The following is an 18,384-nucleotide window of genomic DNA, read 5'->3' on the forward strand; positions in this document are numbered from 1 at the left end:
GCAAAAAAAATTGTAGCCATCTTTAATCTACAGAACTGACTATATTTCTTTTCCTTCCTTGCAGTCCAGTATGTGAGCACTTTGGTGTTCATGGTGTGTCTAGATGAGGATTTTTTTTAAACTTTAGGGATTAAACAGGCTCCTAGAATCTAAGTATTGGATTAATCCATTCTGGAAAATTCATTTTTTTTTAAATAAATTTATTTATTTATTTACTTTTGGCTGCACTGGGTCTTCATTGCTGTGAGCAGGCTTTCTCTAGTTGCAGCGAGCAGGGGTCGTTGCCGTGCGTGGGCTTCTCACTGCGGCGGCTCCTCTGGTTACGGAGCATGGGCTCTAGGTGCACGGGCTTCAGTAGTTGTGGCTTGCGGCCTCTACAGCTCAGGCTCAGTAGTTGTGGCGCACGGGTTTAGTTGCTCCCTGCCATGTGGGATCTTCCCAGACCAGGGCTCGAACCTGTGTCCCCTGCATTGGCAGGCGGATTCTTAACCACTGCACCACCAGGGAAGTCCTGGAAAATCCTTAGATATTATATTTAAAATACTGCTCAACTATATTCTGTCTCTCTCTCTCTCTTCCAGATCTCCAATTAGAAGTATGTGAGACTTTCCCACTCTATTATCCCTGTCTCTTAATCCTTCCTTCCATTCTTCCTTGGAAAAAGGATATGTCCAGTAGCTGGGATGGAACAATAGGATCTTGGAATTTCCTCTTCCTATAGACTACATTATATCCTTAAAGAAAGATTTTCAGGGAACTGTTTGAACTTGAAATTTTTTGTCATTCAGTTATGCAAGATCATCTTTAAACATTGGTTTAGGGTTTTCCTAAAATATTTTGTCATCCCCAAAATTTGGTTGATGGAGGCCCACCCATCTCTTTCATAAATGAGAGGGAATAAAAAGAAGACTGTATGAATCTGTGTAATTATTCAACAAATCTGCTTTAACAGTGACCTTCTCAGAGAGGCCTTCCTTTTTAAATATCACCCAATAGCTCAGCACTCTCTTTTCGCTTCCTCAGCTCTATTTCCTTCATAACACTTATAACTCTCTGAAATGTAGTATTTGTTCACATGTTTATAGACTCACTTCCTCACCAGAATGTAAGTCCACGAGGGCAGGAACTTTGTCTTCTTCTCTGTTTTATCTCCAGCACTTAGTACAATGTGTGACACATAGTAGACACTCAAAATATTTGTGGAATGGATGAATGACACCTATGTCAGGCATTTTGTTGGGGTCTGGAACACAATGATGAAGGAAAGAAACACAGTATCCTCTGTTGTGTATCTTAATTTCAACCCAACTGTCCTCCTTTTCTGAAATTTTTCAGTTCTGTTATTTGATCTGGAAATTAGTCTGAGGAAGACTTTATTGCATGTACCATGTTCTCTGAGATGTAAATATTAACTCTTCATACCAGAGACATCAATTGAGAAGGATTCCTGAACTATGAATCTCCTAGAGTTTAATATTTGGGCCCGGATATCCTCAGACTGATTTGTCCTTTTTCTTCCTCCTGGGATGAGGGAGGGAATACCTATGAAAACCTTGAAGAAAGAGGATTTCACTTATCAAGGGAGAATGTAGCAACCAATCAATAAACAAACATAAATGTTTAATTCTTTTAGTGATATTAACGGCTTTAACTTCATAGCCACCCTGAGACCTTGTGAATTGCCCAAGATCACACATCTATAGTGTAGCCTAGATGCACACAGTTCAGCTCCAGAATCCATTCTCACTCTTTTCTACATTTTCCCACTCTCTTTTCCTTCTTTTTCTGCCCTCCCCCATCACTTTGTGGACACTTTTGATGCCTGGGAGAACTGCCAGAGTTCTTTTTTTACATCTTTGCCTTCTCTTCTTTCTTCTTCCTGTCAGGCAAGAGTTACAGAGAAGTCTTAGACCCTTGCCCAGCTAAGAAGAAAGAAAGGTGGAGGAGAGCCATCCTGGGGTTAAGGAGGAAGAATGAACCAATCAGACCTTCAAAAACAGGACCTGCCCAGGGAATAAGGTTGTGTCCCTGGAGTACCAGCCACCTAGAATGAATAAATGGATTAAATGGAATGAAAGAATAATGTCCTCAACAACCACAGTCTATGCCACATAACTGGCACAGGGTCTTTCTCCAGGATGAGAGTGGAGAACAAGCAACACAGCTCCTTCCAGACAATTTTCCTCCACACACACACCATGTGTTTCCACCCCTGCAAACAGTTTTCTCCTTGCTCACTTCTGAGGCTGGAAACCTTTGCCATCATCCTAGATGGCATCATCACCCAGCACATGCTCTTCCTCTCAGTGCTACAGGACAACCCTATAGCCCTGCCTTTTCATAGACTGGCCTCTATCTGAAAAGGAAGAATCTGCATTTCTCACCCAGCCAAGAAAGGGGATGGAGAAAAGGAAGGAGGAGCTGCCTAAGGGAGAGCTGGGACGGCCCCTGCTCTGGATCCACTCGAGGTAAACCCAGAGTAGAACCAGGCAGGCTGGAAAATGGCAGAGAGATGGAGAAAGGGTTCAGCAAATGAGATTTTTTCTTTTAACTTTCATTTTTTCTCATTATTGTAAAAAATGAAAATATGATGAAGAAAGTGAATATTCAGCGGAATTCCTATCTCTTAAAATAATCCCTGTTAACAGTTTGCTTCTTTCTCTCTTTTTTTTCTTTATTGGTCTTTTTGCTTATAAGTATATTTTCTTGTTAAAAAGTTCCAAGAGACTCTTCCCAATCAGTACCTATTAACTCATGCATCTGTCATCCATCCATGTAATCACTCATAAAATAACTGTTTTTTTAACTTTGTTCCAAATCAAGGGTTTGGCTCTGGGGATACAGCAATAAACAAAATATTACATACAAGAGACTTGCATTCAGTTGTAGGAGATAAAGAAATATAGATATATTAATTTATTGTACTTTAAGGTAGGTTTTCCAAATTCATTTTTATTGAGAGAGTAATTCATATAATAAATGTACCACAATTTATCTATTCTATTGATAGATACTTAGGTTTACTCTAAAATTTTGACAATAAAACATAATGAATATCATTGTATAGTTTGTTTCTTACAACATCTTTTACATATTTTTATAAGTTCTTTTAAATATAAACAATGGGCTAAAAGTTTATATGACATTTTTGTGTCATATATTTTAAAATATTTAAAATTTCAATGACAGTAACCTAAAATAGTTCCTAAAAGATCAAAGAAATTAACATTCTTCCCAAGTGAATAAAAGTGCCAGAGCTTATCCCTGCACCATGAACCCTGAGTTATATTCATATTTTAAACAGAAGAAGGAAAAAAGGAAAAGGAAAAATTATTTCATTCCTATATCAAATGGCATTTCCTTTTAATTATCTTTCCATATGCTTATTAGCCAATCAAATCGCTAGATAACAAATTCTTTCTGGGCAGAAACATTTTAATTCTTGCTTGTCACTGTGTCCCTAGAACTCAGCACACAACACAGAGCATGATAAATAATGTATATAAAATAAATGTTAAGCAAATTGTAGTTAAGCTGAATTTTTAGGTACTGAATGGATATAAGGTAAGGAGTACAAAGAGAATGAGAGGAAAAATGGAAATTGATAGACGTACATAACTGAGAGATACCGAAAAAGAGAATGATGTACTGAGATGGAATAAGAGAGATTCTGAGAGAGATGTTGGGATAAATTGTGAGTTTTCTGTACTGTGTCCTCTCTTTCTGGAACACCTGTCGATCATTATCTCATTTCCTGCGTTGATTCTTTAATGCCTAAATCTTTTCTTTCCTATTGTCTATTGCTTTATACTCTTGCTTTACTTTGGATACATTTCTTTTGTCACATGGTACTTTCCATCTTCCTTCTTTGGTAGGCTGCAGGGTGTGAATCTAGTCTTTTGTTTCTGGATCTATGGCTTAGTCTATGCCCTCTGGCTAGCTGATGGGAGGAGTGGAAAGGGCCAGGATCAGAGTCTCCTCCCCAGTCTAGAGAAGCACAGTCCAACAATCCAATGATTTCTACTATGATTTGAAGCAGAAGTCAAGTCTATTAAAGTCCTAATTGACTTCCCCCACCCAATGCCAGAATAGTGTTTGTCACCCAGTAGTCATTCAATAAATAAGTGATGAATAATGTACAGCATATGACTGTAGTTAATAATACCATATTGCATATTTGAAACTTGCTAAGGGAGTAAATCTTAAAAGTTCTCAACACAAGAAAAAAAAATGTTTAACTATGTATGGTGATGGATGTTAACTAGATTTATTGTGGTGATCACTTCACAATATTTACAAATATTGAATCATTATGTTTATACCTGAAACTAATATGTTATTATGTCAATTATAAATTAATAGATTTGAGGGGAAAAATAAGTAATGAGTGAATAAATGAAAGAACAAACAGATGGATGAATGAGTAAGCCTTCGGTCATTTTGAGGAAGATGGTGGCAGGGGCGGGGGGCAAAGCACCACAGAGAAAACAAAACTAAAGTTCAACAAAAAGCATTAGCCAGAGTGATAAAATATATAGCATTATGGCTAAACAAACTAGAGCTCAGACAGTTAAGGAGATGACAGCAGTTAAAAAATATTAAGAATAGAATGAGAAGGTCTAATATAAATCTAATGGAAATTCTAGAAGAAGCTAGCAAAGATAATCAAAGAAAGGCAATGTTCAAAGAATTAATCGCTCAAAAATGTCCATAATTGAAAAAACTCAAGAAAGTTTAGATTGAAGACGTATAGTGAGATGTGGACAGGATAAATAGAAATCTTACCTAGACACTATGGACAAAGCACAAATCTTTTAAAAGCAACTAGAGAGTAGAGAAAGATTACCTATAAAGGAATAAAAGTTTGACTGTCAGCAGATGTCTCAAATGAGCTCTATACTCATCTAACTTATTATGCAAGATTGACAATGTAATCAATATATTTTCAGGCAAAGAAAGTCTTAAAATGTTTACAATTAATGGACCATCACTAAAAGAGCTACTAATGATGCTACTTCAGAAAGAATAAAACTGTGCCAAGAGGAAAAAGAAGGATGAAAAAAAACAGTGATGACCAAAGAACTTGATAAACCTATGGTTACATCTAAATAAATATTTATGACAAAATAACAATGATGACTTTTAGGGGCATAAAAGCAAGTTTGATAACTGAGTCACTTTGCTGTACAGAAGAAATTAACAAAACAATGTAAATCAACTACAATAAAATTTTTTTAAAAGAGGCAAAATACTAGACAAAAGTAACACAAAAGACTGAAGATGGAGAATTCACTGTTAAAAATTCAAGGAGCATTTTATTATTTGGAAGACATATAGAGAAACAGATTAATGTTTGAATTTTTAAAGGCAAGTATGTATGTGAAAAAATTAATGGTAATTAAATCTTGCATATAACTTACACACCATTGTGGGAGAGGGGGAGGGAATACAGTGCAACCATTCCAACAGAAGGCAGGAAAAGTGAAAAAAAGAAAAAACACAAAGCACAAAGATAAGGAAGTAGAAATCAGTCCTCATAGATTACTAATCATTATCCTATCAAACATAAGTGGATTTAATCCATGTTAAAATTCTCCAATTGGACTGCTGTTTTAAAGAGACAGACCTATAACTTTAAATAATGCAAGAGTAAAAGTAAAGAGGTGGTGGTATCAAAAGGACACAGGAGCCAGCATAAAGGGTTGGTCAAAGGTAGGGAGTTTGAGTATAAAGAGAATAATGACTCTATTTCCAGCAACAGTTATTTAGTCTCTAAGCATATTTCTATTGAATAAATAAATGATTGAATGAATGAAGGGTGTGACATTAGCGGTGTGTCTGGATGGTGCAAGGGTCTGATGGTATCAAAAATTATGTTTAAATACAGGGTGTTTCACCATGAGGGCACACTGAAGGAACTGCATTTCCAGAGAGACACATCAAGAGGGCTTGAAAATGGGCAGTCATGACAGGTAAGCAGGGGGAGGGGAGGGATAGAAGGGGAGGGCTCCAGAATGTGGGGTTTAAGTGGTCAAAAAGGATTTAAAAGACCAAAGGAGCAAGATTAAGGATGCAGATCACTCAGCTCCATCCCCATTGGAGGGAGGTGACAGAGGGTTGTAAATTGAGGACAGAGGGTTGTAAATTTAGAACAGAGGGAAGATCTGATTGCCTTATGAAAGTCAGGGAGTAAATGTGAGACTCCTTATTACTGAAGGTTGTTGTCTGCTTTGCAGAGCTCCCATACTTTCCCGGTTTGTGCTAGCCTGGACTTCTTTGAAAATCCTCATTAGACTATTCATCATTAGAAGCTCCATCAGAGCAGCAGTTTTTGTGTGTTTTGTTCACTGCAGAATCACCAGACAGAGATAAGCACTGGCTGTAGAAGGCAGGCAATAAATACTTGCTGAGTAAGTGCAGTACCCCTGGTGGCAATTCTGTCTTGTGCTTTCCATAGCCCTGATCTGGGAAAATACCCAAGTTCAGATGAAACCTATGCTTCTTTGTTTAATATGCCAGTTTTAGCTGTAGACCCTCAAATGCCCCTCCTGAGGAAGTGGGCAGGGGCTTAGATTTGCACACAGGAGTTAGTAAGACCTGATTCCCAGTTAAGCTACTCTAGCTACCCAGACTTTAAGAACTTAACTTCCCTTCATTTATAAGAGGATGCTAACAATTGTACTTCTCCCCATGTGTTTGTTGAGAATTAAATGAATCACGTATATGAAGCACTTAGGTGTCTAACACATGGAAAACATCTCCAAATATTATTATTATTATTACTATTATTATATTTAACCAGATATTTACTATTTCTGTGCCTCTTCATTCCTAAAGTTCCAATTTTCCCTTTAGCATGAAGAACTTTCTTTAACATTTCTATAGAACAGGACTAATGGCCATAGATCTCATAGTTTCTCTTAATCTGAGAATGTCATCATTTCACCTTCATTCTTTTTTTTTAAATTTTTTAATTTAATTTTATTTTTTATACAGCAGGTTCTAATTAGTTATCTATTTTATACATATTAGTGTATATATGTCATTCCCAATCTCCCAATTCATCCCACAACCATCTATATTCATCAGTGATATTGGTCTGTTATTTCCTTTTTTTGTAGTATCTTTGTCTAGCTTTGGTATCAGGGTGATTGTGGCCTCATAGAATGAGTTAGAAGTGTTCCTTCCTCTGCAATTTTTTGGAAGAGTTTCAGAAGGATGGGTGTTAGCTCTTCTCTAAATGTTTGATAGAATTCACCTGTGAAGCCATCTGGTCCTGGACTTTTGTTTGCTGGAAGATTTTTAATCACAGTTTCATTACTTGTGATTGGTCTGTTCATATTTTCTATTTCTTCCTATTTCAGTCTTGGAAGATTATACCTTTCTAAGAATTTGTCCATTCCTTCCAGGTTGTCCATTTTATTGGCACAGTTGCTTGTAGTAGTCTCTTAGGATGCTTTGTATTTCTGCAGTGTCCGTTGTAACTTCTCCTTTTTCATTTCTAATTTTATTGATCTGAGTCCTCTCCCTCTTTCTCTTGATGATCCTGGCTAAATGTTTATCAATTTTGTTTACCTTCACAAAGAACCAGATTTTAGTTTTATTGATCTTTGCTATTTTCTTTGTTTCTATTTCATTTATTTCTGCTCTGATCTTTATGCTTTCTTTCCTTCTACTAACTTTGGGTTTTGTTTGTTCTTCTTTCTCTAGTTCCTTTAGGTGTAAGGTTAGATTGTTTATTTGAGATTTTTCTTGTTTCTTGAGGTAGGCTTGAATTGCAATAAACTTCCTTCTTAGAACTGCTTTTGCTGCATCCCACAGGTTTTGGATCGTCGTGTTTTCATTGTAATTTTTCTCTAGGTATTTTTTGATTTTCTCTTTGATTTCTTCAGTGGTCTCTTGGTTGTTTAGTAACGTATTGCTTAGCCTCCATGTGTTTGTGTTTTTTACATTTTTCTGCCTATAATTTATTTCTAATCTCAAAGCTTTGTGGTCGGAAAAGATGCTTGATATCATTTCAATTTTCTTAATTTACCAAGGCCTGATTTGTGACCCAAGATGTGATCTCTCCTGGAGAATGTTCCGTGTGCACTTGAGAAGAAAGTGTAATCTGCTGTTTTTGGATGGAATGTCCTATAAATATCAATTAAATCTATCTGTTCTATCGTGACATTTAAAGCTTGTGTTTCCTTATTAATTTTCTGTCTGGAGGATCTGTCCATTGGTGTAAGTGAGGTGTTAAAGTCTCCCACTATTATTGTGTTACTGTCAATTTCCTCTTTTATAGCTGTTAGCAGTTGCCTTATGTATTGAGGTGCTCCTATGTTGGGTGCATATATATTTATAATTGTTATATCTTCTTCTTGGATTGATCCCTTGATCATTATGTAGTGTCCTTCCTTGTCTCTTGTAACATTCTTTATTTTAAAGTCTATTTTATCTGATATGAGTATTGTTACTCCAGCTTTCTTTTGATTTCCATTTGCATGAATATCTTTTTCCATCCCCTCACTTTCAGTCTGTATGTGTCCCTAGGTCTGAAGTGGGTCTCTTGTAGACAGCATATATATGGGTCTTGTTTTTTTATCCATTCAGCAAGCCTGTGTCTATTGGTTGGAGCATTTAATCCATTCACGTTTAAGGTAATTATCAATATGTATGTTCCTATTACCATTTTCTTCATTGTTATGGGTTTGTTTTTGTAGGTCCTTTTCTTCTCTTGTGTTTCCCACCTAGAGAAGTTCCTTTAGCATTTGTTGTAGAGCTGGTTTGGTGGTGCTGAATTCTCTTAGCTTTTGCTTGTCTATAAAGCTTTTGATTTCTCCCTTGAATCTGAATGAGATCCTTGCTGGGTAGAGTAATCTTGGTTGTAGGTTCTTCCCTTTCATCACTTTAAATATATCATGCCACTCCCTTCTGGCTTGTAGAGTTTCTGCTGAGAAATCAGCTGTTAACCTTATGGGAGTTCCCTTGTATGTTATATGTCGTTTTGCCCTTGTTGCTTTCAATAATTTTTCTCTGTCTTTAATTTTTGTCAATTTGATTACTATGTGTCTCGGCATGTTTCTTCTTGGGTTTATCCTGTATGGGACTCTGCACTTCCTGGACTTGGGTGGCTATTTCCTTTCCCATGTCAGGGAAGTTTTCAACTATAATCTCTTCAAATATTTTCTCGGGTCCTTTCTCTCTCTCTTCTCCTTCTGGGACCCCTATAATGTGAATGTTGTTGCATTTAATGTTGTGCCAGAGGTCTCTTAGGCTGTCTACATTTCTTTTCATTCTTTTTTCTTTATTCTGTTTCGTGGCAGTGAATTACACCATTCTGTCTTCCAGATCACTTATCCTTTCTTCTGCCTCAGTTATTCTGCTATTGATTCCTTCTAGTGTATTTTTCATTTCAGTTATTGTATTGTTCATCTCTGTTTGTTTGTTCTTTAATTCTTCTAGGTCTTTGTTAAACATTTCTTGCATCTTCTCGATCTTTGCCTCCATTCTTTTTCAAAGGTCCTGGATCATCTTCACTATCATTATTCTGAATTCTTTTTCTGGAAGGTTTCCTATCTCCAGTTCATTTATTTGTTTTTCTGGGGTTTTATCTTGTTTCTTCATCTGGTACATAGCCCTCTGTCTTTTCTTCTTGTCTATCTTTTTGTGAATGTCTTTCTCATTGTTTTGGTGCAAATTCTTTATTAAAGGGATAATGAGTCTTTTCTCTTTCATTTCCATAACAAAAGTTCTCAACTCTGATGCAATTTATTTTATCCATTTAAGGTTTTTTTTCCTTTATTATTTCGATATAAACTTTAAAAAATTAGCTATCGAATATATCTGGAATTGCTTTTGAATTTTGTCAGCTAGAGTGTAATTTAATTTCTTGTACACTAATGGCCACTTCTATTCCTACTAACTAGAAATGCCATCTTTCCATATCTGCTAGTGTTTGTTTGTTTGTTGGTTTTTCTATATTCTAGTCTAGTGCTAAGTTAGCCTTTTTTTTTTTTTTGCCTTTTTTTAAACTAATACTGTAGCATTCCATATGTTACCAATTTAGAGTACGTTGTTAGCTGGCAGTCCAGCCTATTCTGTTTTCTTTTTAAAAAATTTCTCAGATATCTTTAAATAATTTCTCTTCCCAATATTTTTAAAATACAACATTGCACTCTTTAATTAAGGCTTTTAATTTATATTTGGCCATCTCAGAGTAGTTGTAACATTAGGTTGGTCAGTGTAAATAACTATGGCTCCCTATTGGATAGATACACCATCTTTACAGCCAAAGGTTAACACATACAAAACAAAAAAGGCAACAGTTACTGCAGCTTAGGCCTTGTGACCAATTACACATGATTTAAAATTACTTCCCATTCACATTACTTGTCCACCATTTAACTTGTCCACCATTTAATGGATTATTGCAACCAAAGCATTACACATGTGAAACAATCACTAATGGGCAAAAATACGAAACCTGTAATATTTTGTATTGTAAATACACTCATGCACGAGCAAGCAAGGGATTTGCAGTGAGAATCTACAGCTGCCTGAAAATGATTTACAAAAATTGTTAAATCATTAAAATATTGTTTGAAAATATATACTTCTTGTTGCAGACTCCCGCTGTACATACAACTATAAACACTGTTCCCTGTGTAAACAGTATAGGAAATGTATAACAAGACGTGAAAAGTCTGGACATTTCCTTCAAACAGATAGTAAAGTCAATGTCTTTCTTTTTTTTTTTTAAGTTCTGCTGCCCCATTTTTTTAAATTTTTAATTGTTTATGAAATTTTTAAAGGTTACACTCCATTTACAGTTATTACAACATTGTCTATAGTCCCCATGTTGTATAATACATTTTTGTAGCCTATCTTACACCCAATAGTTTGTACCTCCCACTCCATCACCCTTATAATACCCTTCCCCCTGCACTGGTAACCACTAGTTTGTTCTCTATATCTGTGAGTCTGCTTCTTTTTTGTTATATTCCCTAGTTTGTTGTATTTTTTAGATTTCACATATAAGTGATATCATACAGCATTTGTCTTTCTCTGTCTGACTCCATTTAGTATGATAATCTTTAGTTGCATTCATGTTGCTGCAAATGGCATTGTTTCATTATTTTTTATGGCTGAGTAGTATTCCATTGTGTATATGTACCACATCTTCTTTATCCATTCATCTGTTGATGGACACTTAGGTTGCTTCCATATATTGGCAATTGTAAATAATGCTGCTATGGACACTGTGGTGCATGTGTCATAGCAGTCCCTTTTTATGCTTGATGAAACTGAGGTGAAGAGTTTAAACTGTTCATGATCACATTTCTAGAAAAGTACAGTTGATAAGTAAAATTTCTACTATTAAACATAAATGATTCAGAGATTACTGAATCTCCACTCCACTTCTAGCCACTTATCTTAACAAACATAGTTCCTGCTCATAACAGTTCCATCTCAGGGTTAATCCCTCTCCTTTTGGAAAAAATAATTGCTGAAGATTACATTTTATTTACTTATTTCAACTTTTTATTATATAGAAAATTTAAAATATAAACAAAAAAAGAGGGGAGTTCCCCGGTGGTCTAGTGGTTAGGATTCAGTGCTTTCACTGCTGTGGCCCAGGTTCAGTCCCTGGTAGGGGAACTGAGATCCCACAAGCCTCATGGAGTGGCCAAAAAACAAAAAAACAAAACCACAACAGAATAGTATAATTTCATGGGTCTATCATTCAATCTTAGCAAGTATACATCTCATTTAGCATCGTGTTTTTGATGTTCATTCATGTTGTATAAAATGTATCAGTAATCCATTACTTTTATTGCTGAATGGTATTGCATTGTAGGAATACAAAAAGTTGGTGTATTCATTCAATAAGGAGATTTAGATTGTTACCAACTAGGCAATAATGAACAATGCTGCTATGAATAGTTGGGTATACATCTTTGCATAGATAAATGTTCTTATTCCCTTGGGTAGATTCCTAGGAAGAAATTGCCAGATGGTTTTTCAAAGTGGCTATATCATTTAACAGTCCCACCTGTAATTTCCAATTGCTGTATGAAAGTTCCAATTTCTCCACACTCTTCCACATCTTCATTTATATATCTTCTTTGGTGAAAAGCTTACTCAAATCTATTAATTAGGTTTAAAGGATTTTTAATTGGAATATATGCCTTCTTATTTTTAAGATACAAGAGTTTATTATATATTCCAGATGCAAATCCTTTCAGATATATGATGTTTTCCTTCTGCCTGAAGGATGATCTTTAACATATCCTATAGTTTAGGTCTGCTGGTAATGGATTATTTCAACTTTTGTATGTCTAAAAGCATCTTTTCACAAATAACTTTTCTCAGAATGGTCTGGTGAACTTTCCAGTGTATACCTGTTGATGTTTGGGGGGTTCTCATCTTCTTAAGCCCTGATGATTCCCTGCTGTCTTCCTTCTGCATCTTTGTGCACAGATAAGTGGGAAGCCACAGACAATCAGCAGCTCCAAGATCCATTTGATAAACACAAGAAAGGAGGTGCCAGAACAGTCTGGTTCTTACACCAAGATATAGGCATAAATCTTTGAGGCAAAAAATTGTTATAGCCTTACTAAAAGGGATAATATTACAAATAAACACAGAAGCAAGCTGATAATAATTTAAGAGTATGTAAAAAGGTAAATACATACACAAAGGTTAGTCTTTTTCTTCTTTTTTATCACCTGTGAGCTTTTTATCTAATTTACTTTTATATGTTGTGTTTAATACACAAATAGATAATAAATTTAAAGCCTTTACCTTTATTTTTAATACATAATTAAATCAGACATTGTGTATATCATATAGGATTTAACATCTTAACTTGTAACATCTTTCTGCTAAACAGACAATATACAGTCCAATGAGATAGTTACATTCTTTTTTAATTTAATTTTTATTTTATTTTGGCCTCACCGTGGCGCATGCAGCATCTTAGTTCCCCGACCAGGGGTTGAACCCACGCTGTGCCACCTACAGTGGAAGTGCGGAGTCTCAACCACTGGACCACAGGGGAAGTCCCAACATTCTTTGGTTCATATCAAGACTTTGAAATCCAGTGAATAATTTACACTTACCAGCATATCTCAATCTAAATGCTAAATTTTCATCAGAAATACTTACTCTGCATTTAGAGTTCATAAAATTTACAGGTGAAAGAGTAGATTCACATATGCAAGTTGTTCTAAGCATATTAAAAAGCTTCCCAATAACTGGATTGAATACCAGTGTTTAAAGTTAAATTAATTAAAATTCAATAAAATTAAAAATTCAGTACTTGGTGGAACTAGTCACATTTTTGTGTTTGATAGCCATGTTGGGTAGTGGCTACTATACTATACAGAAGAGCTCTAGAGAGTAATTGGGTGGCTGGGGAACAAAGATGGTTTCAAATTTGTACTATTTCCATACATGACTTAACACAAATACATGAATAAAAAATTGTCTTGTTTTAAAGCAATATGGTAACTAGTAAGTTGTAGAGATCGCAAATGCACCCCTACAGGATGAATGTGGGGGCAAAAGAGTTATCTTAATATTATATAAGTTTCTTGTAACTTAAAACAAAATTCCTAGTAACAGCATTTCATAAACATATTCCAAAAGTGCTGTATCACAAAAAACTTATTTCAAAGTAAAGGTTATATGTCTGGTAAAACTACACTATTTAATTAAAAGAATAGGACAGACTTCCCTGGCTGTCCAGTGGTTAAGACTCCGTGCTTCCACTGCAGGGGGCAAGGGTTTGACCCCTGGTCGGGGAACTAAGATCCCAAGTGCTGTGTGGCATGGCCAAAAAAAAAAAAAAAAGAAGAGGCTCAGAGTGTGTTGATGAAGATATGGCTATTTAAGGTAAATGCAAACAGTTTGAATAGAATACTTTTGTAAAATGTGAGTAGAAAAAAATCAATAATTATAAATTAATATTTTATATATTTGATTTCAAATACATATGAACTTCAAAAATAAATTAGATACTATAAGTTTAGGAATATGTACATTTAAATATGTGATTATATTAAATATATTTGTAAAAGTTATTTCTGTGTATGTTCATAAGTGGCATTAGTTTTGTTGATAGTGTTTATTCTTGTCTGATTTTAGTGTTGGTGTTAGGGACTTCAAATACAGAAGTGAGGCCCAAGTGAAAACTCTTCTTCCTTATACTGAAATGGGTATATAGCAGGAGAATTAGCACAACATTGCCTTGAATTCTATAACTTACTTGTTTTTTTAATGGTTATTAGTCCATTCAGTGTCTGCAGTTGTTTTTCAGCAAATTTTGGTAATTGTATTTTCTTAGAAAATTTCCTTTTTCTCTCCATTGCCATTTTAAAAAATATTCCATAATTTTTCAGTTGTCTCCACATATTTAGTTATGTCTCATTTCTTATGAACCTTTTCTCAGAGGAGCGAATAGAGCTTCAGAAAGCCTGGAGAAGAAAAAGCCCATTTTCTAGATGAGATAGACTAGGTTCCTGAATAAATAAATGAGAAGAGGAAACCCATTTTGAAGAGTGTGTTATATATTCAGGCGTGGGGACATGAGGTTTTTTTCCCAGTTTCTAAAAGAAACAAAATATGGAAAAGAAGACAAGGGTAACCACTGTCCACTGTCCTGAGCTTAGGCAGGGTAGACAGACTGGGTACAGAGAAAATTGAAGAGGTAACATTTCCTAGCAGGGACAAACTAAATTTCAGAAAACAGAGGACAGAGTGATGTTACACAGGGCTCAACCTCCTAGAGTCAACACCTGGGATCTTTATCTCCTAGATTCCAAGCCTGCTTGGGGGGAAGACATGGGAAATTCACAGTTGTGGTATTTTGGGGATTTGAGTGGGAAGGGGATTGTGTTAGTGTAACCACCTCCTCTCCATCTCTGCTCTACAGCAAAATGGAAGAAGCCTCACGAACGCACCTCATTCACACACACACAGCATGAAGAGTTGGAGGCTCTGTTTAGCTGCAACATGTTTCCAGATAAAAACCTCCAGAGAGAACTTGCTTTAAAACTCAACCTACCGGCGTCAACAGTAAAGGTCTGTCTGATCCTCTGAGGTGTGCTTTGAGCCCCCATCCAAATTACATTCTACTATTCAGCCTGGAAATTCCCTCTGTAACACAATAGTAGTAACACTTCATTTATTGAGTACCTACTGTGTGCTAGTACTGAGCTGGGCACATTGTATATGTTGGCTTTATTATCATCCAGTTTAAAAGATGAGGAAAAGTGAGTTTTGGGAGCCAAGTGACTGGGTCACAGAGATAATACATAGTATAACTGGAATTAGAACTCCAGAGGTACGAAAGAGCTCAAATTAGAGAAATGACTCTCATTCAGACAGACTTCTTACTTAGGAAGTTCTCTAGCAAAACCCTGCAATTATTTATTCACAACATTACCAACAGACAAGTAACTCCTCCAACATCTGAGTCTGCTAAGGCCCCAAATTTTTGTTAGAATATTGCTCACTGAAGAGGCCTTCTAAAATAATCCTTGAAAATCCCTTAGTTCAAATTCTCCACCTCTCCCTACATCCCTGAACTTCCTTCTCTTCTCTAGAGTTTAGGACCCTTTCTCTGAACCCCCAACACAACCTCTGAGATATACCCTCATTTTTTTTCTTTCTTTTTCCTCTGGGGCCCAGCCTTGATCCCTCATTGTTCCTATTGACTCCATTCATACCTACCTCTGCTCTCTCAGAACTCAGTATCATAGTGATCTGGAGAGAACATGAGGGTTATAACCTGACTTTTTTCACCCAGGAGAAGCCTCAAACTCCTTCTCCAGTAACAGACCATAATCTCCTCTCTTCCCCCACTCCCAGATTTGGTTCAGGAATCGGTGGTTCAAAAAGAGGAAGCAGCAGTGGCAACAAGAGCAGCAATCACTAAAGCCACCGAACCAGGTCCTTCCAGCCAAAAATGTGCCCACAGCATCAACCAGTCCTCATTCTTTTCTCCCTGCAGTTTCAGATTCCTATAGCTCCCACTCACCTCAGCCCTTAGACCCTTTCCATTGGGCAGGGGACTCTATAATCACTGAGATTGCTACAAGTGATGTCCAAATGCAAGATCCTCAGTTGGAGAGGCTAGTGGCCTCAGTTCCTGCTTTGTACTCTGATGCCTATGACATAGCACAAATCATGGAACTGTACAGTTTTCCTGCTGAGGATGAGATAGCCAGCTCTTCTTTCCACTCTCTGTATCATTATCTCTCACCAACAAGGCCCAGTTAGAATAGAATTCCTCTCTTAGCCTCTTTGCTGATCCAGCTGTAGGTTTATCTCCCGGGCAAACCTGCTTCAGTATGACAAGCTGGAGCTTTGCAGCCTACAGTCTAAGAGACAGCCTGGAATTCCAGAACCCCTTCAGTATGGTACACTTTGTATGTCTCTGATCAAAGTACTAATAAATATCAGACAGTATTGAAAAAGGATCTTCTTGCATCTTGTACATGCTCTTTCCTTTGTCTGCTTTTAACTCAAATATCTGGCTCAGTGTTACTTTGATTTCCATGGAAATGTTGTAAAAACTAGGAGTTTCCCACAAGTATAGCTAGTACTACACAATCAGCACCACAACTCTCCCTGGAGAGGCCTTCCTAGTCCCTTCGATGGCCAATGAGACTCCAAAATTCCCTCTTCCCAAAACTATCTTTGACTTTTTAAAAGGTCAGTAGCATTTAGGGGTCATCCACTTTTAATGGCAGCAGATTTATAAACTTACATTGCCAACAAACTTTTAGAATGACAGTTAAGCTAATTTTCCAGCTATATGATTAATGAACAAAATTAATGGCACTTCTCAAAACCAATAATAGGGGATTCCCTGGTGGCGCAGTGGTTGAGAGTCTGCCTGCCGATGCAGGGGACACGGGTTCAAGCCCTGGTCTGGGAGGATCCCACATGCCGTGGAGCAACTGGGCCCGTGAGCCACAACTACTGAGCCTGCGCGTCTGGAGCCTGTGCTCCGCAACAAGAGGCCGCGACAGTGAGAGGCCTGCGCACCACGATGAAGAGTGGCCCCCGCTCGCCGCAACTGGAGAAGGCCCTCGCACAGAAACGAAGATCCAACACAGCCAAAAATAAATTAATTAATTAATTAATTTTTTTAAAAAACCAATAATAAACACATAATAAGATAAGTACCTCTCAATGAAAAATATAAAGTATCTAGGAATTAACTAAGAAAATTAAGACCTTTGTACAGAAAAGCTTAAAACTTAATAATGAACATTGGAAATGTTTTGAATAAAAGACATTTGAAGCCATAAAATAATCAATTTAACAGCGTTAAAATCATATAAAGCATGTTCTCCAAACACAATGGAATGAAAATAGAAATCAATAGTAGAAGAAAATTCAGGAAATTCACAAATATATGGATATTAAAAAGCACACTCCTAAATAACCAATAAAGAAGAAAGCAGACGGAAAATTAGGAAATATGCGAAGATGAATGAAAACAAAAACACAATATACCAAAACTTATGGGATGAGGCTAAATCAGTGCTTAGAAAGAAATCTATAGCTGAAAAAGCCTATATTTAAAGAATAAGATCTCAAATCAACCTTTTTTTTAAATAGGAGGGAAGCTGGCATAGTTATATTAATATCTATTAAATTAAACTTTAAGGCAAAACATTTTGTTGGAAGTAAAAGTATATTAGACAAGGATAAAGGGAACATTTAACCTGAAAGATATAATAGTTCTGAATTTGTATACATTTAACATAGTCCCAAAATATATGAAGTAAAAATTAACAAAACTCTTGGGGAAACTTAACAAATACATAATCATAATAGATGATTTTATCCATAGGTCAAATGAATAAAAATTTTGTATGGGTAGAGATTTTAACTGTACAGTTAATAGGCTTGATTTAATGAAAGTATGTAGATTTCTGCATTCAACTGGTAGAGAATACACATTCTTTTCAAGTACCTAATGACTACATATTAGACCACGAAGCAAATCTTAACAAACTCAATAACATACAAACAGCATTCTTTGATCATAAGGCAATTTAATTAGAAGAAACTCCAACCACTCCCTCAATTTAGAAAGTAAAAAGAATATTTCTAAGTGATTAATCAAGCATGGGAGAAATTAGGTGAATAATCTGGTAGCATACATTATATAATAACAATAACTGTATCAGCATTCACTGGGGGAAAGTAATAGAGATAGTAGCAGTAGCAGGTTTGAATGTCTTGTTACCCATCACATTCTGGGTCATCAAAGAGGGATCTTGCAGGGCAAGACTGCAGACCTAGGGTAGAGACATTGGCCCTTAGGTTGTGAGGTTTTTTGCTTACTGGTTTTTTAAAAATTATTTGTGATTTTTTTAA

The 18,384-nt window shown here is 36.1% G+C and overlaps 1 protein-coding gene across 1 annotated transcript; it reads left to right on the forward strand.

Annotated features, from left to right (window-relative positions):
* Window positions 1-317: 317 nt before the first annotated feature.
* On the forward strand, window positions 318-17,126 carry ARGFX (arginine-fifty homeobox). The gene is given in 5 exon segments (XM_082393601.1): window positions 318-5,972; window positions 14,921-15,069; window positions 15,835-16,259; window positions 16,261-16,275; window positions 16,277-17,126. Coding segments are annotated over 5 exon segments (750 nt in total). The 5' UTR covers window positions 318-5,965; the 3' UTR covers window positions 16,431-17,126.
* The last annotated feature ends 1,258 nt before the right edge of the window (window positions 17,127-18,384 follow it).

This window comes from Balaenoptera borealis, assembly GCF_965194805.1.
Source record: "Balaenoptera borealis genome assembly, chromosome: 5".
Classification (NCBI taxonomy): Eukaryota; Metazoa; Chordata; class Mammalia; order Artiodactyla; family Balaenopteridae; genus Balaenoptera; species Balaenoptera borealis.